This window comes from Coregonus clupeaformis, chromosome 16 (assembly GCF_020615455.1).
Source record: "Coregonus clupeaformis isolate EN_2021a chromosome 16, ASM2061545v1, whole genome shotgun sequence".
NCBI classification, from domain to species: Eukaryota; Metazoa; Chordata; class Actinopteri; order Salmoniformes; family Salmonidae; genus Coregonus; species Coregonus clupeaformis.
The window spans coordinates 26,880,564-26,905,771 of NC_059207.1; the positions used below are offsets into that span (position 1 = coordinate 26,880,564).

The window sequence follows — 25,208 nt, forward strand, 5'->3', positions numbered from 1 at the left end:
AAAGCAGTGTCCGCAAAGAGCAGTGAAAAGGGGAGGTTTCCTCTCACTAACGTATAGAGATTTATCAAAACAAACAAATATGTAGGTAACTCTAGAAAAAACATTGAGTCAGACCCACCCACTTCCTAACACCCTACCCATAGTGACTCATTCTGCTTTATTATTGTGTTGTGTAATAATGATGGGACTTTTAAAATGGGTGGGACTGTCTGTCTCCTTTGTACAATGTGTGTCACTGTTTTAATATGTGAGGAGACGGTAAGAAAAGTGGTGATGAGTACCTACTGTAATTTAGGTTTAATGATACACAACTCTGTGCATGTGCAGTGTGTGTGAGCCCAGCTAGCACATTTGGTTCCTCGGAAGTTGTGGGAACGTACGTTTTTGGTTTCCCATTGGTTCTGGGAACAAAGCCATACGTTTCCTGACTGGTAAATCAGTTGCAGGGATGTTCTGAGAATGGTTTTTTAAACGTTATGAGAGTGGAAGTGAAAATTTGGCCTGTTCTGGGAACTTACATTTTTAGGTTGCAGGGAGGTTCTGGGAACGTTTTGAACTGTTTTGAACTCCAAGCACAGATGGGACACATGTAAATTAATTTGCTTAAGCATTAATAATGCAAATGCATTTCTTTTTTATTTTGGCACAGCTTCACTGACATTTGAAACTACGTTATTTTGTTCTCAATCAATGGAAAAAAAAAATTTGTCAAGTTTCTTAAATGTGCTGAGAAAGTTGCTTGGCTTTGAAACAATCCAGCACCATTCCCAGAAAGTTGTGGGAAAGTTGTATGCTAAATAACCATAATAGGACAACCACGGTCTCACCAAGCTCTAAGAACCATACGGTTCTCAGAACATTATGTGCTAGCTGGGAGGTGTCTGGCATAGTGGTAGACCTGTAGGTGCAGGTAGCGCCATGCTTCAGTCTGTTCTCTTCCATTTGGGGCATAATGAACATGGGCCTGCTCTTTGTGTTTGTGTCATCCGATCCTGGGCTCTTTTGTCTCAGCTTTATGACTGATGTGACCCTTTTGTCCTTGTTGACCCTTCGCCCCTCTCACTTATCTCTCTCTCTCAGGGATTGGGCACAGATGAGGATACTCTGGTTGAGATTCTGGCCTCCAGGACCAATAAAGAGATCAAAGAGATAAAGAAAGCCTATAAGGAAGGTGTGTAATATGTAAATATGTATATGTAGATGTCCTGTACGTGATGTGATAGTTACAACAATCCAATAATCATGGCTTTTTTCATGCTAGAATACAAAAACGAGCTGGAGAATGACATCAAGTCTGAGACAGGTGGAGACTTCAGCAATGCTCTGCTCTCGCTCTGCAAGGTATGTGTGTGTATGTGTTTATTTATAGTTTGTTTAACCTCGGATGAATAGTTTGGCACAATTAACCTCACTGCCCCCTCTCTGTCCCTCATATACTGTAGGCTACTAGGAATGAGGACACCATAGTGAACCAGGAACTTGCTGACAGTGATGCCAAGGTATGGAGGAGAGCAAGAGTGTTTGTCAGAATTTTTTAAGAAATGAACGTAGGGCACTGGCACCCAGAGTCAATGTGTAATGCAATCCCTGTGTGTGTGATGCCTGTGCCTACTCTATCGGTCCATAGGCCCTGTATGAGGCTGGAGAGAAGAAGAAGGGAACAGACTGCTCTGTCTTCATAGACATTCTGACCACCAGAAGTGCTCCTCAGCTCCGCCAAGGTGAATATGTGATGGCACAGCTCTATGTGAGCTTAAGTCTAATTTTATAAAAGTACAGACTCAGAGCTTCTGGTATATCATACACTGTAGTTTGAGGAAACATGGTAAGTTATGCTGCTTTGAAAGTTGTTAAACTTGTGAAACCACTTAGGGGACAATTGGGAGAAATGTCCTTGTTAGAGTGCTCCTCTTAGTTCATGCCCATTCAGCATCGTTCACACTCTCTTAAGCTTTAGCCGCACCTATTTATGAATTCACATGTAAACGCATGTAAGTCAGCATGGCATTGTCCTCCAGAAACTAGTGTCACTACTTAAACTTTCTCCCACTGAACTTTGTTGATAAATAGCACCTGCGAAATTCACGGCAGCAATGTTGTTGAGAGTTGCCAGGACCAAGTTTGGGAAACCCTGCTGTAGAGCAATAGGATAAAGTGGCTTGCGTTCTGCTCGCCCCAAAAGTTACGCTTCCAGTGTAGCAGGTTAAAAAAACTACTGCTTTTGCGATGCCCCAGTGTAGCTATGTTAAGCTACTGGAATTCTGTTTTCAGTTTAAAAAAAATCTGGGACAACCACAGAGCCGACTCAGTCACTGGATTCATAAACAAATGCATAGATGATGTGATACCGATGGTGTCTTTCAAAACTTACCCGAATCAAAAACCGTGGATTGATGGCAGCCTTGTCGGGAAACTGAAGGAGAGAGATGCTCCTTATAAATACGGCAAGAGACCTGGGACAATTGTATGGTTAAACCGAACAAATACAACATACGCAGATCGGTCAAGATGGCCAGACACAAGTATAGGGACAAAGTGGAGGAGCAATTCAGCGGGTCGCACACAAGGTTTATGTTGCAGGGGCTTCTAACGATCACGGATTACAAAAAGAAAGCCAGTCACGTCGCGGACACAAACGCTGCACTACCGGACAAACATATTTTTCTCCTGCTTCGAACATAATGACTCTGAGCTGCTGAGGAGAGCCCCTGAGGACAACGAGGACTTCACGGAGGACTTATGTAAGTCATTCAAGCGTGTTAACCCTTGCAAGGCTGCCGGCCCGGACAGTATCCCTAGCCACGCCCTCAAATCATGTACAGACCAGCTAGCTGTTGTGTTTTCTGACATTTTGAATCTCTCCCTAGCTCAGGCTGTTATCGCCACCTGCTTCAAGATGTCCACTATCATCCCAGTGCCCAAGAAAGGGAAAGTAACTGAACTGAATGGCTACTGACCCATAGCACTCATTTCCGTCATCATGAAGTGCAAAGACCCCATCACCTCCTCCCTCTCCGACACACTCAACCCTCTCCAATTCGCCTACCACCCTGACAGTTCCACGGACGATGCCATCACCATTGCACTGCACACTGCCCTCACCCACATGGACAAAAGGAATGCATAGGTGAGGCTACTGTTCATCGACTACAGCAAAGCCTTCAATACCATAGTGCCCTCATCACAAATTTCACTACCTTGGGACTGAACTCCCTATGCAACTGGGTCCTGGACTTCCTGACTGGCCGCCCCCAGATGGTGAAGGTAGGCAACATTACCTCCACCACACTGATCCGCAACACGAGGGGCCCCACAAGGGGGCACCATTGGGTGTTCATTGCCGGCCCTCCAGGACACCTACAACGCCAGGTGTTGCAGAAAGGCCAATAAGATCATCAAGGACCTCAGCCACCTGAGCCACAGCCTGTTCTCCCCGCTTCCATTACTCAGATGCGGGCAGTATATGGAGTATTATGGCAAAAACTGTCAGACTGGCCAATAGCTTCTACCCCCAGACCATCAGGCTGGGCAGCTACCTGCTCCCCCTGTCCCCCTCCTGCCCTCCTTGCTGCTCCTCCTGTGCATATTCTATCCCCCCAACAAACTTTTACGTACGCTCAAGAATTTCACTGTACACTACGATTACATCTGTGACCCTGTGCATGTGACTAATAAACTAATCTAATCTATTCATCTAAAATAATCTTTAGGGGTGTCAATAATTTTGACCCCTACCTTTTTGAGAAAAAAAAGTATTAGCTACTTGTTAAACAAAATCTATTTATCTGAGCAATAGGACAAATATAAGTGCCCACCAAATTATTATTATTATTTAATTACACACACATCTTTTCTCACCACCTGTTAATTACGTTGTAGCCCAATCAATAGGGTGCTTTGTTTTTGTCATCAGTTAGACACTGATGAATGCTACTAGAATCTAGATGTCCGTGGGGTTTTCCCTTTTTCATACACTGAATGTGCAACCACACATGATTTGATACTGTGTGAGCATTTCAAGTACATCTCTCTCTCTCTCTCTCTCTCTCTCTCTCTCTCTCTCTCTCTCTCTCTCTCTCTCTCTCTCTCTCTCCCCCTCTCTCTCTCTCTCTCTCTCTCTCTCTCTCTCATCTTGTGAGAAGTACTCCAAGTACAGTAAGGTGGATGTCACAAAGGCTATTGACCTGGAACTGAAGGGAGACATTGAGAACAGTATGAAAAATGTATGCACTCACTAACTGTAAATCACTCTGGATTAGAGCGTCTGCTAAATGACTAAAATGTAAAATGTAAATGTAACTGTCTGACTGCCGTAGGTGAGAGAGCACAGCCAGGGTCAAGCCTAGTAATGTTCCAATGTCTTCAAATAATCACCCTCAATCCATGTCTTCTGCTGTATCACACCCTTCACTGGGCATCAGTCCTGTAACATTACACTATGGCCTCAATTTTCCTCATGCAGAAAAAGCACACGCTGTGAGCTAATTAATGTTGGTCTCTCGAGACTAAAATTATCATAACTTTTTTAATAGATGGGATGGCACATTATCCAAGGCACATTCGCTTTAATACAACTCCTGCAATGCACTGGTCATCTCATGACCATTCCGATATTCTTGCAACAGCTTTGGAGAATGCTGCTTCTTGTCTATGCTGCTCTATGATGTCATCTGACTGATCTCTTTCAGTGAGTGTGCTGGAAGCAAGCCTGCTTTCTTTGCTGAGAGACTCAACTTGGCCATGAAGGTGTGTTTACAGTTAAACATAGTTACAGTACATTTTATGTTCCAGATAAGAGGTTGCCCTGGGTCGTGTTCATTAGGGTATGCAACAGAAAATGTTTTAAAACATTAAAAAACGAAAATGAGTGTTTCTTATCGGACAAATCCAGGTACAGTGTACCTGTTTGTCTATTTTCTACCTAATGAATACGACCCTGTTTTAAGATTTGACAATCTACAGAAGAACACAGACACTGGTTATGTACAAGACCGCACAAACAGATCTGGGTTCAAGCTAAGGAGCTTGCACTATCTGGTTATAAATCTTCAGTTTGTTTGCCTGTGCCATACCCCAGGGTAAAGGAACCTGGGTCAAGATTTTGACCCGGGTCATGGTGAGCCGGTCTGAAGTGGACATGGTCCGGATCAAACAGGAGTATAAGAAGACGTTTGGGAAAACCCTCTACCAGGAAATTCTGGTGAGCAAACATCTCCACTGCCAAAGTGGCAATAAAAGATAAGGAACCGTTTTCCCCGACCTAGATTAAGCATAGTACTAGACTAAAAAGCTTTTTCAACAGATCCTCCATTGAGAATGAGTTTAAATCCAGGACTAGGCTTATTCGGGGTCCAAGGTTTTAAAGACATGCATCACATTGATTGAAGTATTCCGATTTCTGGGTCTAATCCGAGATAGGATAGAAGACTGACCATGTATGAAATGGGGAAATATGGCATCTGAAAATAATTGTCTGAATAAAATGTTATATTATGGTGTCTAAACATGATTTATATTTTGTATGAAAAATGTATGCATTCACTAACTGTAAGTCGCTCCGGATAATAGGGTCTGCTAAATGACTAAAATGTCAAATGTAGAGTAACTCTTGTCTCTTACCCCCAAAGGATGACACCAACGGAGACTATGAGAAGATCCTACTGGCCCTGTGTGGAATTGACAGCTAACTTTCTCTCCTATCTCTCCTAGCGAGAATGGCATTAGTGCCAATTTAGAATACTGTACATGATTAAACATTCCCCTCCAATGCCTCAATGTGCACTTCCCAAATGCAAAATATAATGGTTAATGACAGATATCTGAAAAGGCAGTCCTGATGTATTTTCGCTACATGCTAACAGCAATAAGCACAGTTAGCATGTTAAGCAGCAATGCATAATTTACCCTAGCTTCAGCAGACTTGGTGATCCATTCCATAGTGCAATATATCGCACACTTAACCATTTGTGTGCCACGAATGTACAGTGGCATTGTTCCTTGGTTGGATAACTGGTCCTTTGTGAAAATAAAGCTTTTTATGTGGATCCAAATTGTCTGCTGAATTTGACTGTGTATATATTTTTCATTCTATGAAACATTGTATGTTTATTATAAGCATCTTTTTTTGCAATGCAGCCTATAGCCTATCTATGAAAAGTTATAATTTGATAATAACCCACCGAGAATGAACCACCTCAGACCATGATTTAAAAACACAGACCGACATGGTGTGTAATAGAAATTAAGATTCATCCATCTCTAGAATTTAGATGGACTTATTTGTATTAGGCCTACAGTAGCAAGACGTAATTTGGAAGGATGGTCATGTGAGACTACAGTTATATGTAAGGCCATTCTTGAAGAAGACAGAGAAGAGTAGAATACACGTTTTGAACAAACAACTGACTTAATCTTATTGACATAAGCCTAATTAAAATTCCAAGAACCATCTCAGAGGCAAAAGTTACGAAAATATGTGTTTGTTCGGACCTGGGTGGTCAAATCAATAACACATTGTTAACCATGTAAGTAAAGAAACGACATTCAACTTATGAATTTCAACACAGTAGGCCTACATTCTCACGGTCACGGAGGAACACAGTGTCATGAACCACAGATATTGTAGGCTACTAATAACAGTTTTGATTAGGCCTAAACAGAGAAAGATGTTTGTTTGAGTCTTGATTAAATGGAGAAAGATGCTTGCTGGTCTTTGTTTAAATTTTTTCAACTAGGTGTGCCGAGAGGTGGTTCTTCGCATATTCTGAGCATAGAAATCATATCAAATTGCTAGAGGGGCTTAGACATAAACCCCTTAAAGTTCTAAAATTTGATGATAATGGCAGCCATTGTGGTAAAGGAGAAATCCAAACCAGGAATGAAGGACAATAGAGTCATAATTTATGGTCCGCGCTATCTGGGAACCTTGGGACATCCCTACCCATTGAAGTTGAAATTTAAAATGGTTAAGGTAAGGGTTAAGATTAGGGTTAGGGTTACTTGTGGGTTCTGGTTAGGGTAGGGGTTAAGGTTAGGGTTTAGGGTAGGGACGTCCCAAGTATTCCGTATAACACTGATCCATAATTTATGGTTGACGCAGCTTGTTGTCCATTCAGGTCGTCACAAGTTACCACAGCCACAAAGTCATCAAACCAGCCTATTTCTACAATTTATCTTCTTAAAATGTGATTTTAAACCTAGTCCTAACCTTAACCACACTGCTAACCTTAAGCCTAATCTTAAATTAAGACAAAAAAGCAAAAACTAAAAAATCTCATACATTTTTTCAATATAGCCAATTTAGACTTTATTGGTTTGCTGTCTAGTGGAAACCACATTTTTTTCAGCCTTTCACGGGTCGCAGACATTTCAGGAAATACGTCATTTGACCCTGAAGATGACGTTGTTGGATGGCTCGTGGCGAAGATGGATGGATGATGAGGAGGAGACCTGGCTGACGACTGTGGCACGTCTTGGGAGCATGGAGAGGCCAGCGATAGCTAGACTAGTAAATTGGGCTAAGGAACAGAAGGTGGGTATTGGAGAAAGGCTCTGCAAGCAGAACAGCAGATGAAGACGCCGCATGAGGGTGGTGAACGGCTAGACGTGGTTATCGACAGTGAGGAAGAAGAAGAGCCGAGTGCAGTGTGAAGATGTGTGTTGAGGAAGAATAGCGCCAAGTACAAAACATATTCTGCTGTCCCTGATGTCTCAGAAATTGAACCTGACGAGAGTAAGGACGAATTACCTGTGGTGGCATGTGTGGTGAAGACCTCTGAGTCCGAGCCTCGCCCCGATGGTCATGCAAAGGATGATTCGGGCCCAGTGGGAGTTACATTGTTGGAGAAAGTGGATCCCTGCCTTTTTGTTGATCAATAAAGTGAATTCGGAAAGTACTCAGACCCCTTGACTTTTTCAAAATGTTGTTATGTTACAGCCTTATTCTAAAACAGATTAAATTGTTTTTTCCCCTAAGCAATCTACAAACAATACCCCATAATGACAAAGCAAAAACAGGTTTGCAAATGTTTTTTAAAAAAACTGAAAAACTGAAATACCTTATTTACATAAGTATTCAGACCCTTTGCTATGAGACTCAAAATTGAGCTCAGGTGCATCCTGTTTCCATTGATAATTTTGATGTTTCTACAACTCGATTGGAGTCCACCTGTGGTAAATTCAATTGATTAGACATGATTTGGAAAGGCACACACCTGTTTATATAAGGTCCCACAGTTGACAGTGCATGTCAGAGCAAAAACCAAGACATGAGGCCGAAGGAATTGTCTGTAGAGCTCCGAGACAGGATTGTGTCGAGGCACCGATCTGGGGAAGGGTACCAAATCATTTCTGCAGCATTGATGGTCCCCAAGAACACAGTGCCCTCCATCATTCTTAAATGGAAGAAGTTTGGAACCACTAAGTCTCTTCCTAGAGCTGGCCGCCTGGCCAAACTGAGCAATCGGGGGAGAAGGTCCTTGGTCAGGGAGGTGACCAAAAACCCAATGGTCAGGGAGATGACCAAGAACCCAATGGTCACTCTGACAGAGCTCCAGAGTTCATCTGTGGAGAAGGGAGAACCTTCCAGAAGAACAACCATCTCTGCAGCACTCCACCAATCAGGCCTTCATGGTAGAGTGGCCAGACGGAAGCCACTCCTCAGTAAAAGGCACATGACAGCCCATTTTGAGTTTTCCAAAAGGCACCTTAAAGGACTCTCAGATCATAAGAAACAAGATTCTATGGTCTGATGAAACCAAGATTTAACTATTTGGCCTGAATGCCAAGCGTCACGTCTGGAGGAAACCTGGCACCATTCCTACGGTGAAGCATGGTGGTGGCAGCATCATGCTGTGGGGATGTTTTTCAGCAGCAGGGACTGGGAGACTAGTCAGGATTGAGGGAAAGATGAACAGAGCAAAGTACAGAGAGATCCTTGATGAAAACATGCTCCAGAGCACTGAAGACCTCAGACTGGGGTGAAGGTTCACCTTCCAACAGGATAACGACCCTAAGCACACAGCCAAGACAACACAGGAGTGTCTTCGGGACAAGTCTCTGAATGTCCTTGAGTGGCCCAGCCAGAGCCCAGACTTGAACCCGATCTCTGGAGAGACCTGAAAATAGCTGTGCAGCGACTCTCCACATCCAACCTGACAGACTTTGAGAGGATCTGCAGAGAAGAATGGGAGAAACTCCCCAAATATAGGTGTGCCAAGCTTGTAGCGTTATACCCAATAAGACTCGAGGCTGTAATCACTGCCAAAGGTGCTTCAACAAAGTACTGAGTAAAGGGTCTGAATACTTATGTAAATGTGATATTTCAGGTTTTTATGGGGTATTGTGTGTAGATTGATCAGGGTAAAAAACAATGTAATACATTTTAGAATAAGGCTGTAACGTAACAAAATATGGAAAAAGTAAAGGGGTCTGAATACTTTCTGAATGTATTGGCTTTACCTGATAAAGTAATGTTAGGATATGTCAGTTATCCAGTGAGCGCTTTTGTGCCAAACCCACTAAGGTGTTTCACATGTTATTCTTATGGTCATGTTGCAGCAGTGTGTAGGAGGGAGATTCCAAGATGTGAGAAGTGTACAGGTGGGCATTGGACAAAGGAATGTGTAGTATCGGCGGGAAAGATTGTGTGTGTCAATTGTGGGGGTGCCCATATTGCTGGGGATCAGAAGTGCCCGGTGCGAGAGAGACAGGTTGAGGTTGCCAGGGTCAGAGTAGAACAGAAGATGTTGTATGTTAAGGCAGTGAAGAGAGTAGAGGATGATAGGTCAAGGGTGAGTAAAAGGCCTAGGCCAATACAGAGTGATACATTTGTGCTTCAGTAAGGTTGGCTTCTTAGCATTCATTGCCAAAGTTATCAACTGTACCGCAGAAATGGAACGTAAATCACAGATATTATATGTTGTGGTGGCAGATGCAGAGAAGTACTTGGGTGTACAAGGTTTTACTGCAGAAGAGTTTCAAGGTGTGTTGAACGAAAGAGTCCCGTCCTCCCAGGCCGTCAGCCTGGTGTAGGGTTAGTTGGTGGTATGTAATAGTGGTATATAGGTGTAGGGTTAGCTGGTGGTATGTAATAGTGGTATATAGGTGTAGGGTTAGCTGGTGGTATGTAATAGTTGTATATAGGTGTAGGGTTAGTTGGTAGTATGTAATAGTGGTATATAGGTGTAGGGTTAGTTGGTGGTATGTAATAGTGGTACATAGGTGTAGGGTTAGATGGTGGTATGTAATAGTGGTATATAGGTGTAGGGTTAGTTGGTGGTATGTAATAGTGGTATATAGGTGTAGGGTTAGTTGGTGGTATGTAATAGTGGTATATAGGTGTAGGGTTAGTTGGTGGTATGTAATAGTAGTAATATAGGTGTAGGGCTTAGCTGGTGGTATGTAATAGTGGTATATAGGTGTATGGGTTAGTTGGTGGTATGTAATAGTGGTATATAGGTGTAGGGTTAGTTGGTGGTATGTAATAGTGGTATATAGGTGTAGGGTTAGCTGGGACCATGTATGTAATAGTGGTATATAGGTATAGGGTTAGCTGGTGGTATGTAATATTGGTATATAGGTGTAGGGTTAGCTGGTGGTATGTAATAGAGGTATATAGGTGTAGGGTTAGCTGGTGATATGTAATAGTGGTATATAGGTGTAGGGTTAGCTGGTGGTATGTAATAGTGGTATATAGGTGTAGGGTTAGCTGGTGGTATGTAATAGTGGTATATAGGTGTAGGGTTAGCTGGTGGTATGTAATAGGGTATATAGGTGTAGGGTTAGTTGGTGGTATGTAATAGTGGTATATAGGTGTAGGGTTAGTTGGTGGTATGTAATAGTGGTATATAGGTGTAGGGTTAGCTGGTGGTATGTAATAGTGGTATATAGGTGTAGGGTTAGTTGGTGGTATGTAATAGTGGTATATAGGTGGAGGGTTAGTTGGTGGTATGTAATAGTGGTATATAGGTGTAGGGTTAGTTGGTGGTATGTAATAGTGGTATATAGGTGTAGGGTTAGTTGGTGGTATGTAATAGTGGTATATAGGTGTAGGGTTAGTTGGTGGTATGTAATAGTGGTATATAGGTGTAGGGTTAGTTGGTGGTATGTAATAGTGGTATATAGGTGTAGGGGTTAGTTGGTGGTATGTAATAGTGGTATATAGGTGTAGGGTTAGTTGGTGGTATGTAATAGTGGTATATAGGTGTAGGGTTAGTTGGTGGTATGTAACAGTGGTATATAGGTGTAGGGTTAGCTGGTGGTATGTAATAGTGGTATATAGGTGTAGGGTTAGTTGGTGGTATGTAACAGTGGTATATAGGTGTAGGGTTAGTTGGTGGTATGTAATAGTGGTATATAGGTGTAGGGTTAGCTGGTGGTATGTAATAGTGGTATATAGGTGTAGGGTTAGTTGGTGGTATGTAATAGTGGTATATAGGTGTAGGGTTAGCTGGTGGTATGTAATAGTGGTATATAGGTGTAGGGTTAGTTGGTGGTATGTAATAGTGGTATATAGGTGTAGGGTTAGTTGGTGGTATGTAATAGTGGTATATAGGTGTAGGGTTAGCTGGTGGTATGTAATAGTGGTATATAGGTGTAGGGTTAGTTGGTGGTATGTAATAGTGGTATATAGGTGTAGGGTTAGTTGGTGGTATGTAATAGTGGTATATAGGTGTAGGGTTAGTTGGTGGTATGTAATAGTGGTATATAGGTGTAGGGGTTAGTTGGTGGTATGTAATAGTGGTATATAGGTGTAGGGTTAGCTGGTGGTATGTAATAGTGGTATATAGGTGTAGGGTTAGTTGGTGGTATGTAATAGTGGTATATAGGTGTAGGGTTAGTTGGTGGTATGTAATAGTGGTATATAGGTGTAGGGTTAGCTGGTGGTATGTAATAGTGGTATATAGGTGTAGGGTTAGTTGGTGGTATGTAATAGAGGTATATAGGTGTAGGGTTAGTTGGTTGTATGTAATAGTGGTATATAGGTGGAGGGTTAGTTGGTGGTATGTAAAAGTGGTATATAGGTGTAGGGTTAGCTGGTGATATGTAATAGTGGTATATAGGTGTAGGGTTAGCTGGTGGTATGTAATAGTGGTATATAGGTGCAGGGTTAGTTGGTGGTATGTAATAGTGGTATATAGGTGTAGGGTTAGCTGGTGGTATGTAATAGTGGTATATAGGTGTAGGGTTAGTTGTTGGTATGTAATAGTGGTATATAGGTGTAAGGTTAGTTGGTGGTATGTAATAGTGGTATATAGGTGTAGGGTTAGCTGGTGGTATGTAATAGTGGTATATAGCTGCAGGGTTAGTTGGTGGTATGTAATAGTGGTATATAGGTGTAGGGTTAGCTGGTGGTATGTAATAGTTGTATATAGGTGTAGGGTTAGTTGGTGGTATGTAATAGTGGTATATAGGTGTAGGGTTAGTTGGTGGTATGTAATAGTGGTATATAGGTGTAGGGTTAGTTGGTGGTATGTAATAGTGGTATATAGGTGTAGGGTTAGCTGGTGGTATGTAATAGTGGTATATAGGTGTAGGGTTAGTTGGTAGTATGTAATAGTGGTATATAGGTGTAGGGTTAGTTGGTGGTATGTAATAGTGGTATATAGGTGTAGGGTTAGTTGGTGGTATGTAATAGTGGTATATAGGTGTAGGGTTAGTTGGTGGTATGTAATAGTGGTATATAGATGGAGGGTTAATTGATGGTATGTAATAGTGGTATATAGGTGTAAGGTTAGTTGGTGGTATGTAATAGTGGTATATAGGTGTAGGGTTAGTTGGTGGTATGTAATAGTGGTATATAGGTGTAGGGTTAGCTGGTGGTATGTAATAGTGGTATATAGGTGTAGGGTTAGTTGGTGGTATGTAATAGTGGTATATAGGTGTAGGGTTAGTTGGTGGTATGTAATAGTGGTATATAGGTGTAGGGTTAGTTGGTGGTATGTAATAGTGGTATATAGGTGTAGGGTTAGTTGGTGGTATGTAACAGTGGTATATAGGTGTAGGGTTAGTTGGTGGTATGTAATAGTGGTATATAGGTGTAGGGTTAGTTGGTGGTATGTAATAGTGGTATATAGGTGTAGGGTTAGTTGGTGGTATGTAATAGTGGTATATAGGTGTAGGGTTAGCTGGTGGTATGTAATAGTGGTATATAGGTGTAGGGTTAGTTGGTGGTATGTAATAGTGGTATATAGGTGTAGGGTTAGTTGGTGGTATGTAATAGTGGTATATAGGTGTAGGGTTAGCTGGTGGTATGTAATAGTGGTATATAGGTGTAGGGTTAGTTGGTGGTATGTAATAGTGGTATATAGGTGTAGGGTTAGTTGGTGGTATGTAATAGTGGTATATAGGTGTAGGGTTAGCTGGTGGTATGTAATAGTGGTATATAGGTGTAGGGTTAGTTGGTGGTATGTAATAGTGGTATATAGGTGTAGGGTTAGCTGGTGGTATGTAATAGTGGTATATAGGTGTAGGGTTAGTTGGTGGTATGTAATAGTGGTATATAGGTGTAGGGTTAGCTGGTGGTATGTAATAGTGGTATATAGGTGTAGGGTTAGTTGGTGGTATGTAATAGTGGTATATAGGTGTAGGGTTAGCTGGTGGTATGTAATAGTGGTATATAGGTGTAGGGTTAGTTGGTGGTATGTAATAGTGGTATATAGGTGTAGGGTTAGTTGGTGGTATGTAATAGTGGTATATAGGTGTAGGGTTAGCTGGTGGTATGTAATAGTGGTATATAGGTGTAGGGTTAGTTGGTGGTATGTAATAGTGGTATATAGGTGTAGGGTTAGCTGGTGGTATGTAATAGTGGTATATAGGTGTAGGGTTAGTTGGTGGTATGTAATAGTGGTATATAGGTGTAGGGTTAGCTGGTGGTATGTAATAGTGGTATATAGGTGTAGGGTTAGTTGGTGGTATGTAATAGTGGTATATAGGTGTAGGGTTAGTTGGTGGTATGTAATAGTGGTATATAGGTGTAGGGTTAGTTGGTGGTATGTAATAGTGGTATATAGGTGTAGGGTTAGCTGGTGGTATGTAATAGTGGTATATAGGTGTAGGGTTAGTTGGTGGTATGTAATAGTGGTATATAGGTGTAGGGTTAGTTGGTGGTATGTAATAGTGGTATATAGGTGTAGGGTTAGTTGGTGGTATGTAATAGTGGTATATAGGTGTAGGGTTAGCTGGTGGTATGTAATAGTGGTATATAGGTGTAGGGTTAGTTGGTGGTATGTAATAGTGGTATATAGGTGTAGGGTTAGCTGGTGGTATGTAATAGTGGTATATAGGTGTAGGGTTAGTTGGTGGTATGTAACAGTGGTATATAGGTGTAGGGTTAGTTGGTGGTATGTAATAGTGGTATATAGGTGTAGGGTTAGCTGGTGGTATGTAATAGTGGTATATAGGTGTAGGGTTAGTTGGTGGTATGTAATAGTGGTATATAGGTGTAGGGTTAGTTGGTGGTATGTAATAGTGGTATATAGGTGTAGGGTTAGTTGGTGGTATGTAATAGTGGTATATAGGTGTAGGGTTAGCTGGTGGTATGTAATAGTGGTATATAGGTGTAGGGTTAGTTGGTGGTATGTAATAGTGGTATATAGGTGTAGGGTTAGCTGGTGGTATGTAATAGTGGTATATAGGTGTAGGGTTAGTTGGTGGTATGTAATAGTGGTATATAGGTGTAGGGTTAGCTGGTGGTATGTAATAGTGGTATATAGGTGTAGGGTTAGTTGGTGGTATGTAATAGTGGTATATAGGTGTAGGGTTAGCTGGTGGTATGTAATAGTGGTATATAGGTGTAGGGTTAGTTGGTGGTATGTAATAGTGGTATATAGGTGTAGGGTTAGCTGGTGGTATGTAATAGTGGTATATAGGTGTAGGGTTAGCTGGTGGTATGTAATAGTGGTATATAGGTGTAGGGTTAGCTGGTGGTATGTAATAGTGGTATATAGGTGTAGGGTTAGTTGGTGGTATGTAATAGTGGTATATAGGTGTAGGGTTAGCTGGTGGTATGTAATAGTGGTATATAGGTGTAGGGTTAGCTGGTGGTATGTAATAGTGGTATATAGGTGTAGGGTTAGTTGGTGGTATGTAATAGTGGTATATAGGTGTAGGGTTAGCTGGTGGTATGTAATAGTGGTATATAGGTGTAGGGTTAGTTGGTGGTATGTAATAGTGGTATATAGGTGTAGGGTTAGTTGGTGGTATGTAATAGTGGTATATAGGTGTAGGGTTAGCTGGTGGTATGTAATAGTGGTATATAGGTGTAGGGTTAGCTGGTGGTATGTAATAGTGGTATATAGGTGTAGGGTTAGTTGGTGGTATGTAATAGTGGTATATAGGTGTAGGGTTAGCTGGTGGTATGTAATAGTGGTATATAGGTGTAGGGTTAGTTGGTGGTATGTAATAGTGGTATATAGGTGTAGGGTTAGCTGGTGGTATGTAATAGTGGTATATAGGTGTAGGGTTAGCTGGTGGTATGTAATAGAGGTATATAGGTGTAGGGTTAGTTGGTTGTATGTAATAGTGGTATATAGGTGGAGGGTTAGTTGGTGGTATGTAATAGTGGTATATAGGTGTAGGGTTAGCTGGTGATATGTAATAGTGGTATATAGGTGTAGGGTTAGCTGGTGGTATGTAATAGTGGTATATAGGTGCAGGGTTAGTTGGTGGTATGTAATAGTGGTATATAGGTGTAGGGTTAGCTGGTGGTATGTAATAGTGGTATATAGGTGTAGGGTTAGTTGTTGGTATGTAATAGTGGTATATAGGTGTAAGGTTAGATGATGATATGTAATAGTGGTATATAGGTGTAGGGTTAGCTGGTGGTATGTAATAGTGGTATATAGCTGCAGGGTTAGTTGGTGGTATGTAATAGTGGTATATAGGTGTAGGGTTAGCTGGTGGTATGTAATAGTTGTATATAGGTGTAGGGTTAGTTGGTAGTATGTAATAGTGGTATATAGGTGTAGGGTTAGTTGGTGGTATGTAATAGTGGTATATAGGTGTAGGGTTAGTTGGTGGTATGTAATAGTGGTACATAGGTGTAGGGTTAGCTGGTGGTATGTAATAGTGGTACATAGGTGTAGGGTTAGTTGGTGGTATGTAATAGTGGTACATAGGTGTAGGGTTAGCTGGTGGTATGTAATAGTGGTATATAGGTGTAGGGTTAGTTGGTGGTATGTAATAGTGGTATATAGGTGTAGGGTTAGTTGGTGGTATGTAATAGTGGTATATAGGTGTAGGGTTAGTTGGTGGTATGTAATAGTGGTATATAGGTGTAGGGTTAGCTGGTGGTATGTAATAGTGGTATATAGGTGTAGGGTTAGTTGGTGGTATGTAATAGTGGTATATAGGTGTGGGGTTAGTTGGTGGTATGTAATAGTGGTATATAGGTGTAGGGTTAGCTGGTGGTATGTAATAGTGGCATATAGGTGTAGGGTTAATTGGTGGTATGTAATAGTAGTATATAGGTGTAGGGTTAGCTGGTGGTATGTAATAGTGGTATATAGGTGTAGGGTTAGCTGGTGGTATGTAATAGTTGTATATAGGTGTAGGGTTAGTTGGTGGTATGTAATAGTGGTATATAGGTGTAGGGTTAGTTGGTGGTATGTAATAGTGGTATATAGGTGTAGGGTTAGCTGGTGGTATGTAATAGTGGTATATAGGTGTAGGGTTAGCTGGTGGTATGTAATAGTGGTATATAGGTGTAGGGTTAGTTGGTGGTATGTAATAGTGGTATATAGGTGTAGGGTTAGTTGGTGGTATGTAATAGTGGTATATAGGTGTAGGGTTAGCTGGTGGTATGTAATAGTGGTATATAGGTGTAGGGTTAGCTGGTGGTATGTAATAGTGGTATATAGGTGCAGGGTTAGTTGGTGGTATGTAATAGTAGTATATAGGTGTAGGGTTAGCTGGTGGTATGTAATAGTGGTATATAGAGTGTAGGGTTAGTTGGTGGTATGTAATAGTGGTATATAGGTGTAGGGTTAGTTGGTGGTATTGTAATAGTGGTATATAGGTGTAGGGTTAGCTGGTGGTATGTAACAGTGGTATATAGGTGTAGGGTTAGCTGGTGGTATGTAATAGTGGTATATAGGTGTAGGTTAGTTGGTGGTATGTAATAGTGGTATATAGGTGTAGGGTTAGTTGGTGGTATGTAATAGTGGTATATAGGTGTAGGGTTAGCTGGTGGTATGTAATAGTGGTATACAGGTGTAGGGTTAGTTGGTGGTATGTAATAGTGGTATATAGGTGTAAGGGTTAGCTGGTGGTATGTAATAGTGGTATATAGGTGTAGGGTTAGTTGGTGGTATGTAATAGTGGTATATAGGTGTAAGGTTAGTTGGTGGTATGTAATAGTGGTATATAGGTGTAGGGTTAGCTGGTGGTATGTAATAGTGGTATATAGGTGTAGGGTTAGTTGGTGGTATGTAATAGTGGTATATAGGTGCAAGGGTTAGCTGGTGGTATGTAATAGTGGTATATAGGTGTAGGGTTAGTTGGTGGTATGTAATAGTGGTATATAGGTGTAGGGTTAGCTGGTGGTATGTAATAGTGGTATATAGGTGTAGGGTTAGCTGGTGGTATGTAATAGTGGTATATAGGTGTAGGGTTAGTTGGTGGTATGTAATAGTGGTCTATAGGTGTAAGGTTAGCTGGTGATATGTAATAGTGGTATATAGGTGTAGGGTTAGTTGGTGGTATGTAATAGTGGTATATAGGTGTAGGGTTAGTTGGTGGTATGTAGCAGTGGTATATAGGTGTAGTGTTAGTTGGTGGTATGTAATAGTGGTATACAGGTGCAGGGTTAGTTGGTGGTATGTAATAGTGGTATATAGGTGTAGGGTTAGCTGATGGTATGTAGTAGTTGTATATAGGTGTAGGGTTAGTTGGTGGTATGTAATAGTGGTATATAGGTGTAGGGTTAGCTGATGGTATGTAGTAGTTGTATATAGGTGTAGGGTTAGTTGGTGGTATGTAATAGTGGTATATAGGTGTAGGGTTAGTTGGTGGTATGTAATAGTGGTATATAGGTGTAAGGTGAGCTGGTGGTATGTAATAGTGGTATATAGGTGTAGGGTTAGTTGGTGGTATGTAATAGTGGTATATAGGTGTAGGGTTAGTTGGTGGTATGTAATAGTGGTATATAGGTGTAGGGTTAGCTGGTGGTATGTAATAGTGGTATATAGGTGTAGGGTTAGTTGGTGGTATGTAATAGTGGTATATAGGTGTAGGGTTAGCTGGTGGTATGTAATAGTGGTATATAGGTGTAGGGTTAGCTGGTGGTATGTAATAGTGGTATATAGGGTGTAGGGTTAGTTGGTGGTATGTAATAGTGGTATATAGGTGTAGGGGTTAGCTGGTGGTATGTAATAGTGGTATATAGGTGTAGGGTTAGTTGGTGGTATGTAATAGTGGTATATAGGTGTAGGGTTAGCTGGTGGTATGTAATAGTGGTATATAGGTGTAGGGTTAGCTGGTGGTATGTAATAGTGGTATATAGGTGTAGGGTTAGTTGGTGGTATGTAATAGTGGTATATAGGTGTAGGGTTAGCTGGTGGTATGTAATAGTGGTATATAGGTGTAGGGTTAGTTGGTGGTATGTAATAGAGGTATATAGGTGTAGGGTTAGTTGGTTGTATGTAATAGCGGTACATAGGTGTAGGATTAGCTGGTGGTATGTAATAGTGGTATATAGGTGTAGGGTTAGTTGGTGGTATGTAATAGTGGTATATAGGTGTAGGGTTAGTTGGTGGTATGTAATAGTGGTATATAGGTGTAGGGGTTAGCTGGTGGTATGTAATAGTGGTATATAGGTGTAGGGTTAGCTGGTGGTATGTAATAGTGGTATATAGGTGTAGGGTTAGTTGGTGGTATGTAATAGTGGTATATAGGTGTAGGGTTAGCTGGTGGTATGTAATAGTGGTATATAGGTGTAGGGTTAGCTGGTGGTATGTAATAGTGGTATATAGGTGTAGGGTTAGTTGGTGGTATGTAATAGTGGTATATAGGTGTAGGGTTAGCTGGTGGTATGTAATAGTGGTATATAGGTGTAAGGGTTAGTTGGTGGTATGTAATAGTGGTATATAGGTGTAGGGTTAGCTGGTGATATGTAATAGTGGTATATAGGTGTAGGGTTAGCTGGTGGTATGTAATAGTGTTATATAGGTGCAGGGTTAGTTGGTGGTATGTAATAGTGGTATATACGTATAAGGTTAGCTGGTGGTATGTAATAGTGGTATATAGGTGTAGGGTTAGTTGGTGGTATGTAATAGTTGTATATAGGTGTAGGGTTAGTTGGTGGTATGTAATAGTGGTATATAGGTGTAGGGTTAGTTGGTGGTATGTAACAGTGGTATATAGGTGTAGGGGTTAGCTGGTGGTATGTAATAGTGGTATATAGGTGTAGGGTTAGCTGGTGGTATGTAATAGTGGTATATAGGTGTAGGGTTAGCTGGTGGTATGTAATAGTGGTATATAGGTGTAGGGTTAGTTGGTGGTATGTAATAGTGGTATATAGGTGTAAGGTTAGCTGGTGGTATGTAATAGTGGTATATAGGTGTAGGGTTAGTTGGTGGTATGTAATAGTGGTATATAGGTGTAGGGTTAGCTGGTGGTATGTAATAGTGGTATATAGGTGTAGGGTTAGCTGGTGGTATGTAACAGTGGTATATAGGTGTAGGGTTAGTTGGTGGTATGTAATAGTGGTATATAGGTGGAGGGTTAGTTGGTGGTATGTAATAGTGGTATATAGGTGTAGGGTTAGCTGGTGGTATGTAATAGTGGTATATAGGTGTAGGGTTAGCTGGTGGTATGTAATAGTGGTATATAGGTGCAGGGTTAGCTGGTGGTATGTAATAGTGGTATATAGGTGTAGGGTTAGCTGGTGGTATGTAATAGTGGTATATAGGTGTAGGGTTAGTTGGTGGTATGTAATAGTGGTATATAGGTGTAGGGGTTAGCTGGTGGTATGTAATAGTGGTATATAGGTGTAGGGGTTAGCTGGTGGTATGTAATAGTGGTATATAGGTGTAGGGTTAGCTGGTGGTATGTAATAGTGGTATATAGGTGTAGGGTTAGCTGGTGGTATGTAATAGTGGTATATAGGTGTAGGGTTAGTTGGTGGTATGTAATAGTGGTATATAGGTGTAGGGTTAGCTGGTGGTATGTAATAGTGGTATATAGGTGTATGGTTAGCTGGTGGTATGTAATAGTGGTATATAGGTGTATGGTTAGCTGGTGGTATGTAATAGTGGTATATAGGTGTAGGGTTAGTTGGTGGTATGTAATAGTGGTATATAGGTGTAGGGTTAGTTGGTGGTATGTAATAGTGGTATATAGGTGTAGGGTTAGTTGGTGGTATGTAATAGTGGTATATAGGTGTAGGGTTAGTTGGTGGTATGTAATAGTGTTATATAGGTGTGAGGGTTAGTTGGTGGTATGTAATAGTGGTATATAGGTGTAGGGTTAGTTGGTGGTATGTAATAGTGGTATATAGGTGTAGGGTTAGCTGGTGGTATGTAATAGTGGTATATAGGTGTAGGGTTAGCTGGTGGTATGTAATAGTGGTATATAGGTGTAGGGTTAGCTGGTGGTATGTAATAGTGGTATATAGGTGTAGGGTTAGTTGGTGGTATGTAATAGTGGTATATAGGTGTAGGGTTAGCTGGTGGTATGTAATAGTGGTATATAGGTGTAAGGGTTAGCTGGTGGTATGTAATAGTGGTATATAGGTGTAGGGTTAGCTGGTGGTATGTAATAGTGGTATATAGGTGTAGGGTTAGTTGGTGGTATGTAATAGTGGTTATAGGTGTAGGGTTAGTTGGTGGTATGTAATAGTAGTATATAGGTGTAGGAGTTAGTTGTGGTATATAATAGTGGTATATAGGTGTAGGAGTTAGCTGGTGGTATGTAATAGTGGTATATGGGTGTAGGGTTAGCTGGTGGTATGTAATAGTGGTATATGGGTGCGGGGTTAGCTGGTGGTATGTAATAGTGGTATATAGGTGTAGGGTTAGCTGGTGGTATGTAATAGTAGTATATAGGTGTAGGGTTAGTTGGTGGTATGTAATAGTGGTATATAGGTGTAGAGTTAGCTGGTGGTATGTAATAGTGGTATATAGGTGTAGGGTTAGCTGGTGGTATGTAATAGTGGTATATAGGTGTAGGGTTAGTTGGTGGTATGTAATAGTGGTATATAGGTGTAGGGTTAGTTGGTGGTATGTAATAGTGGTATATAGGTGTAGGGTTAGTTGGTGGTATGTAATAGTGGTATATAGGTGTAAGGGTTAGTTGGTGGTATGTAATAGTGGTATATAGGTGTAGGGTTAGCTGGTGGTATGTAATAGTGGTATATAGGTGTAGGGTTAGTTGGTGGTATGTAATAGTGGTATATAGGTGTAGGGTTAGCTGGTGGTATGTAATAGTGGTATATAGGTGTAGGGTTAGCTGGTGGTATGTAACAGTGGTATATAGGTGTAGGGTTAGTTGGTGGTATGTAGCAGTGGTATATAGGTGTAGGGTTAGTTGGTGGTATGTAACAGTGGTATATAGGTGTAGGGTTAGTTGGTGGTATGTAATAGTGGTATATAAGTGTAGGGTTAGCTGGTGGTATGTAATAGTGGTATATAGGTGTAGGGTTAGTTGGTTGTATGTAATAGCGGTACATAGGTGTAGGGTTAGCTGGTGGTATGTAATAGTGGTATATAGGTGTATGGTTAGCTGGTGGTATGTAATAGTGGTATATAGGTGTAGGGTTAGTTGGTGGTATGTAATAGTGGTATATAGGTGTAGGGTTAGTTGGTGGTATGTAATAGTGGTATATAGGTGTAGGGTTAGCTGGTGGTATGTAATAGTGGTATATAGGTGTAAGGTTAGCTGGTGGTATGTAATAGTGGTATATAGGTGTAGGGTTAGTTGGTGGTATGTAATAGTGGTATATAGGTGCAGGGTTAGTTGGTGGTATGTAATAGTGGTATATAGGTGTAGGGTTAGCTGGTGGTATGTAATAGTGGTATATAGGTGTAGGGTTAGTTGGTGGTATGTAATAGTGGTATATAGGTGTAGGGTTAGCTGGTGGTATGTAATAGTGGTATATAGGTGTAGGGTTAGTTGGTGGTATGTAATAGTGGTATATAGGTGTAAGGGTTAGCTGGTGGTATGTAATAGTGGTATATAGGTGTAGGGGTTAGTTGGTGGTATGTAATAGTGGTATATAGGTGTAGGGTTAGCTGGTGGTATGTAATAGTGGTATATAGGTGTAAGGGTTAGTTGGTGGTATGTAATAGTGGTATATAGGTGTAGGGTTAGCTGGTGGTATGTAATAGTGGTATATAGGTGTAGGGTTAGTTGGTGGTATGTAATAGTGGTATATAGGTGTAGGTTAGCTGGTGGTATGTAATAGTGGTATATAGGTGTAGAGGTTAGTTGGTGGTATGTAATAGTGGTATATAGGTGTAGGGTTAGTTGGTGGTATGTAATAGTGGTATATAGGTGTAGGGTTAGCTGGTGGTATGTAACAGTGGTATATAGGTGTAGGGTTAGCTGGTGGTATGTAATAGTGGTATATAGGTGTAGGGTTAGCTGGTGGTATGTAATAGTGGTATATAGGTGTAGGGTTAGCTGGTGGTATGTAATAGTTGTATATAGGTGTAGGGTTAGTTGGTGGTATGTAATAGTGGTATATAGGTGCAGGGTTAGTTGGTGGTATGTAATAGTGGTATATAGGTGTAGAGTTAGTTGGTGGTATGTAATAGTGGTATATAGGTGTGGGGTTAGTTGGTGGTATGTAACAGTGGTATATAGGTGTAGGGTTAGTTGGTGGTATGTAACAGTGGTATATAGGTGTAGGGTTAGTTGGTGGTATGTAATAGTGGTATATAGGTGTAAGGGTTAGCTGGTGGTATGTAATAGTGGTATATAGGTGTAGGGTTAGCTGGTGGTATGTAATAGTGGTATATAGGTGCAAGGTTAGTTGGTGGTATGTAATAGTGGTATATAGGTGTAGGGTTAGCTGGTGGTATGTAATAGTGGTATATAGGTGTAGGGTTAGTTGGTGGTATGTAATAGTGGTATATAGGTGTAAGTTGGTGGTGTATGTAATAGTGGTATATAGGTGTAGGGTTAGCTGGTGGTATGTAATAGTAGTATATAGGTGTAGGTTAGTTGGTGGTATGTAATAGTGGTATATAGGTGTGGTTAGCTGGTGGTATGTAATAGTGTATATGGTGTAGGGTTAGTTGGTGGTATGTAATAGTGGTATATAGGTGTAAGGTTAGCTGGTGGTATGTAATAGTGGTATATAGGTGTAGAGGTTAGTTGGTGGTATGTAATAGTGGTATATAGGTGTAGGGTTAGCTGGTGGTATGTAATAGTGGTATATAGGTGTAGGGTTAGTTGGTGGTATGTAATAGTGGTATATAGGTGGAGGGTTAGCTGGTGGTATGTAATAGTGGTATATAGGTGTAAGGGTTAGTTGGTGGTATGTAATAGTGGTATATAGGTGTAGGGTTAGCTGGTGGTATGTAATAGTGGTATATAGGTGTAGGGTTAGTTGGTGGTATGTAATAGTGGTTATAGGTGTAGGGTTAGTTGGTAGTATGTAATAGTGGTATATAGGTGTAAGGGTTAGTTGGTGGTATGTAATAGTGGTATATAGATGGAGGGTTAATTGATGGTATGTAATAGTGGTATATAGGTGTAAGGTTAGTTGGCTGTATGTAATAGTGGTATATAGGTGTAGGGTTAGCTGGTGGTATGTAATAGTGGTATATAGGTGTAGGGTTAGTTGGTGGTATGTAATAGTGGTATATAGGTGTAGGGTTAGTTGGTGGTATGTAATAGTGGTATATAGGTGTAGGGTTAGTTGGTGGTATGTAATAGTGGTATATAGGTGTAGGGTTAGCTGGTGGTATGTAATAGTGGTATATAGGTGTAGGGTTAGTTGGTGGTATGTAATAGTGGTATATAGGTGTAAGGTTAGCTGGTGGTATGTAATAGTGTATATAGGTGTAAGGGTTAGTTGGTGGTATGTAATAGTGGTATATAGGTGTAGGGTTAGCTGGTGGTATGTAATAGTGGTATATAGGTGTAGGGTTAGTTGGTGGTATGTAATAGTGGTATATAGGTGTAGGGTTAGCTGGTGGTATGTAATAGTTGTATATAGGTGTAGGGTTAGTTGGTGGTATGTAATAGTGGTATATAGGTGTAGGGTTAGCTGGTGGTATGTAATAGTGGTATATAGGTGTAGGGTTAGTTGTTGGTATGTAATAGTGGTATATAGGTGTAGGGTTAGCTGGTGGTATGTAATAGTGGTATATAGGTGTAGGGTTAGTTGGTGGTATGTAATAGTGGTATATAGGTGTAAGGGTTAGCTGGTGGTATGTAATAGTGGTATATAGGTGTAGGGGTTAGTTGGTGGTATGTAATAGTGGTATATAGGTGTAGGGTTAGTTGGTGGTATGTAATAGTGGTATATAGGTGTAGAGGTTAGCTGGTGGTATGTAATAGTGGTATATAGGTGTAGGGTTAGTTGGTGGTATGTAATAGTGGTATATAGGTGTAGGGTTAGTTGGTGGTATGTAATAGTGGTATATAGGTGTAGGGTTAGTTGGTGGTATGTAATAGTGGTATATAGGTGTAGGGTTAGCTGGTGGTATGTAATAGTGGTATATAGGTGTAGGGTTAGTTGGTGGTATGTAATAGTGGTATATAGGTGTAGGGTTAGCTGGTGGTATGTAATAGTGGTATATAGGTGTAGGTTAGTTGGTGGTATGTATAGTGTATATAGGTGTAGGTTAGCTGGTGGTATGTAATAGTGGTATATAGGTGTAAGGGTTAGTTGGTGGTATGTATAGTGGTATATAGGTGTAGGGTTAGCTGGTGGTATGTAATAGTGGTATATAGGTGTAGGGTTAGTTGGTGGTATGTAATAGTGGTATATAGGTGTAGGGTTAGCTGGTAGTATGTAATAGTGGTATATAGGTGTAGGGTTAGTTGGTGGTATGTAATAGTGGTATATAGGTGTAGGGTTAGTTGGTGGTATGTAATAGTGGTATATAGGTGTAGGGTTAGTTGGTGGTATGTAATAGTGGTATATAGGTGTAGGGTTAGTTGGTGGTATGTAATAGTGGTATATAGGTGTAGGGTTAGCTGGTGGTATGTAATAGTGGTATATAGGTGTAGGGTTAGCTGGTGGTATGTAATAGTGG

At 40.9% G+C, this 25,208-nt stretch overlaps 1 protein-coding gene across 1 annotated transcript; it reads left to right on the top strand.

The window, feature by feature from the left end:
• Nucleotides 1-225: 225 nt before the first annotated feature.
• LOC121584305 (annexin A1-like) lies at nt 226-6,044 on the top strand. Its single transcript, XM_041900125.2, has 9 exons — nt 226-258; nt 1,081-1,171; nt 1,262-1,341; nt 1,443-1,499; nt 1,628-1,747; nt 4,143-4,212; nt 4,673-4,746; nt 5,078-5,200; nt 5,628-6,044. The coding sequence occupies exons 1-9, from the start codon at nt 226-228 to the stop codon at nt 5,685-5,687; spliced, it is 708 nt and encodes a 235-aa protein (XP_041756059.1). The 3' UTR covers nt 5,688-6,044.
• The last annotated feature ends 19,164 nt before the right edge of the window (nt 6,045-25,208 follow it).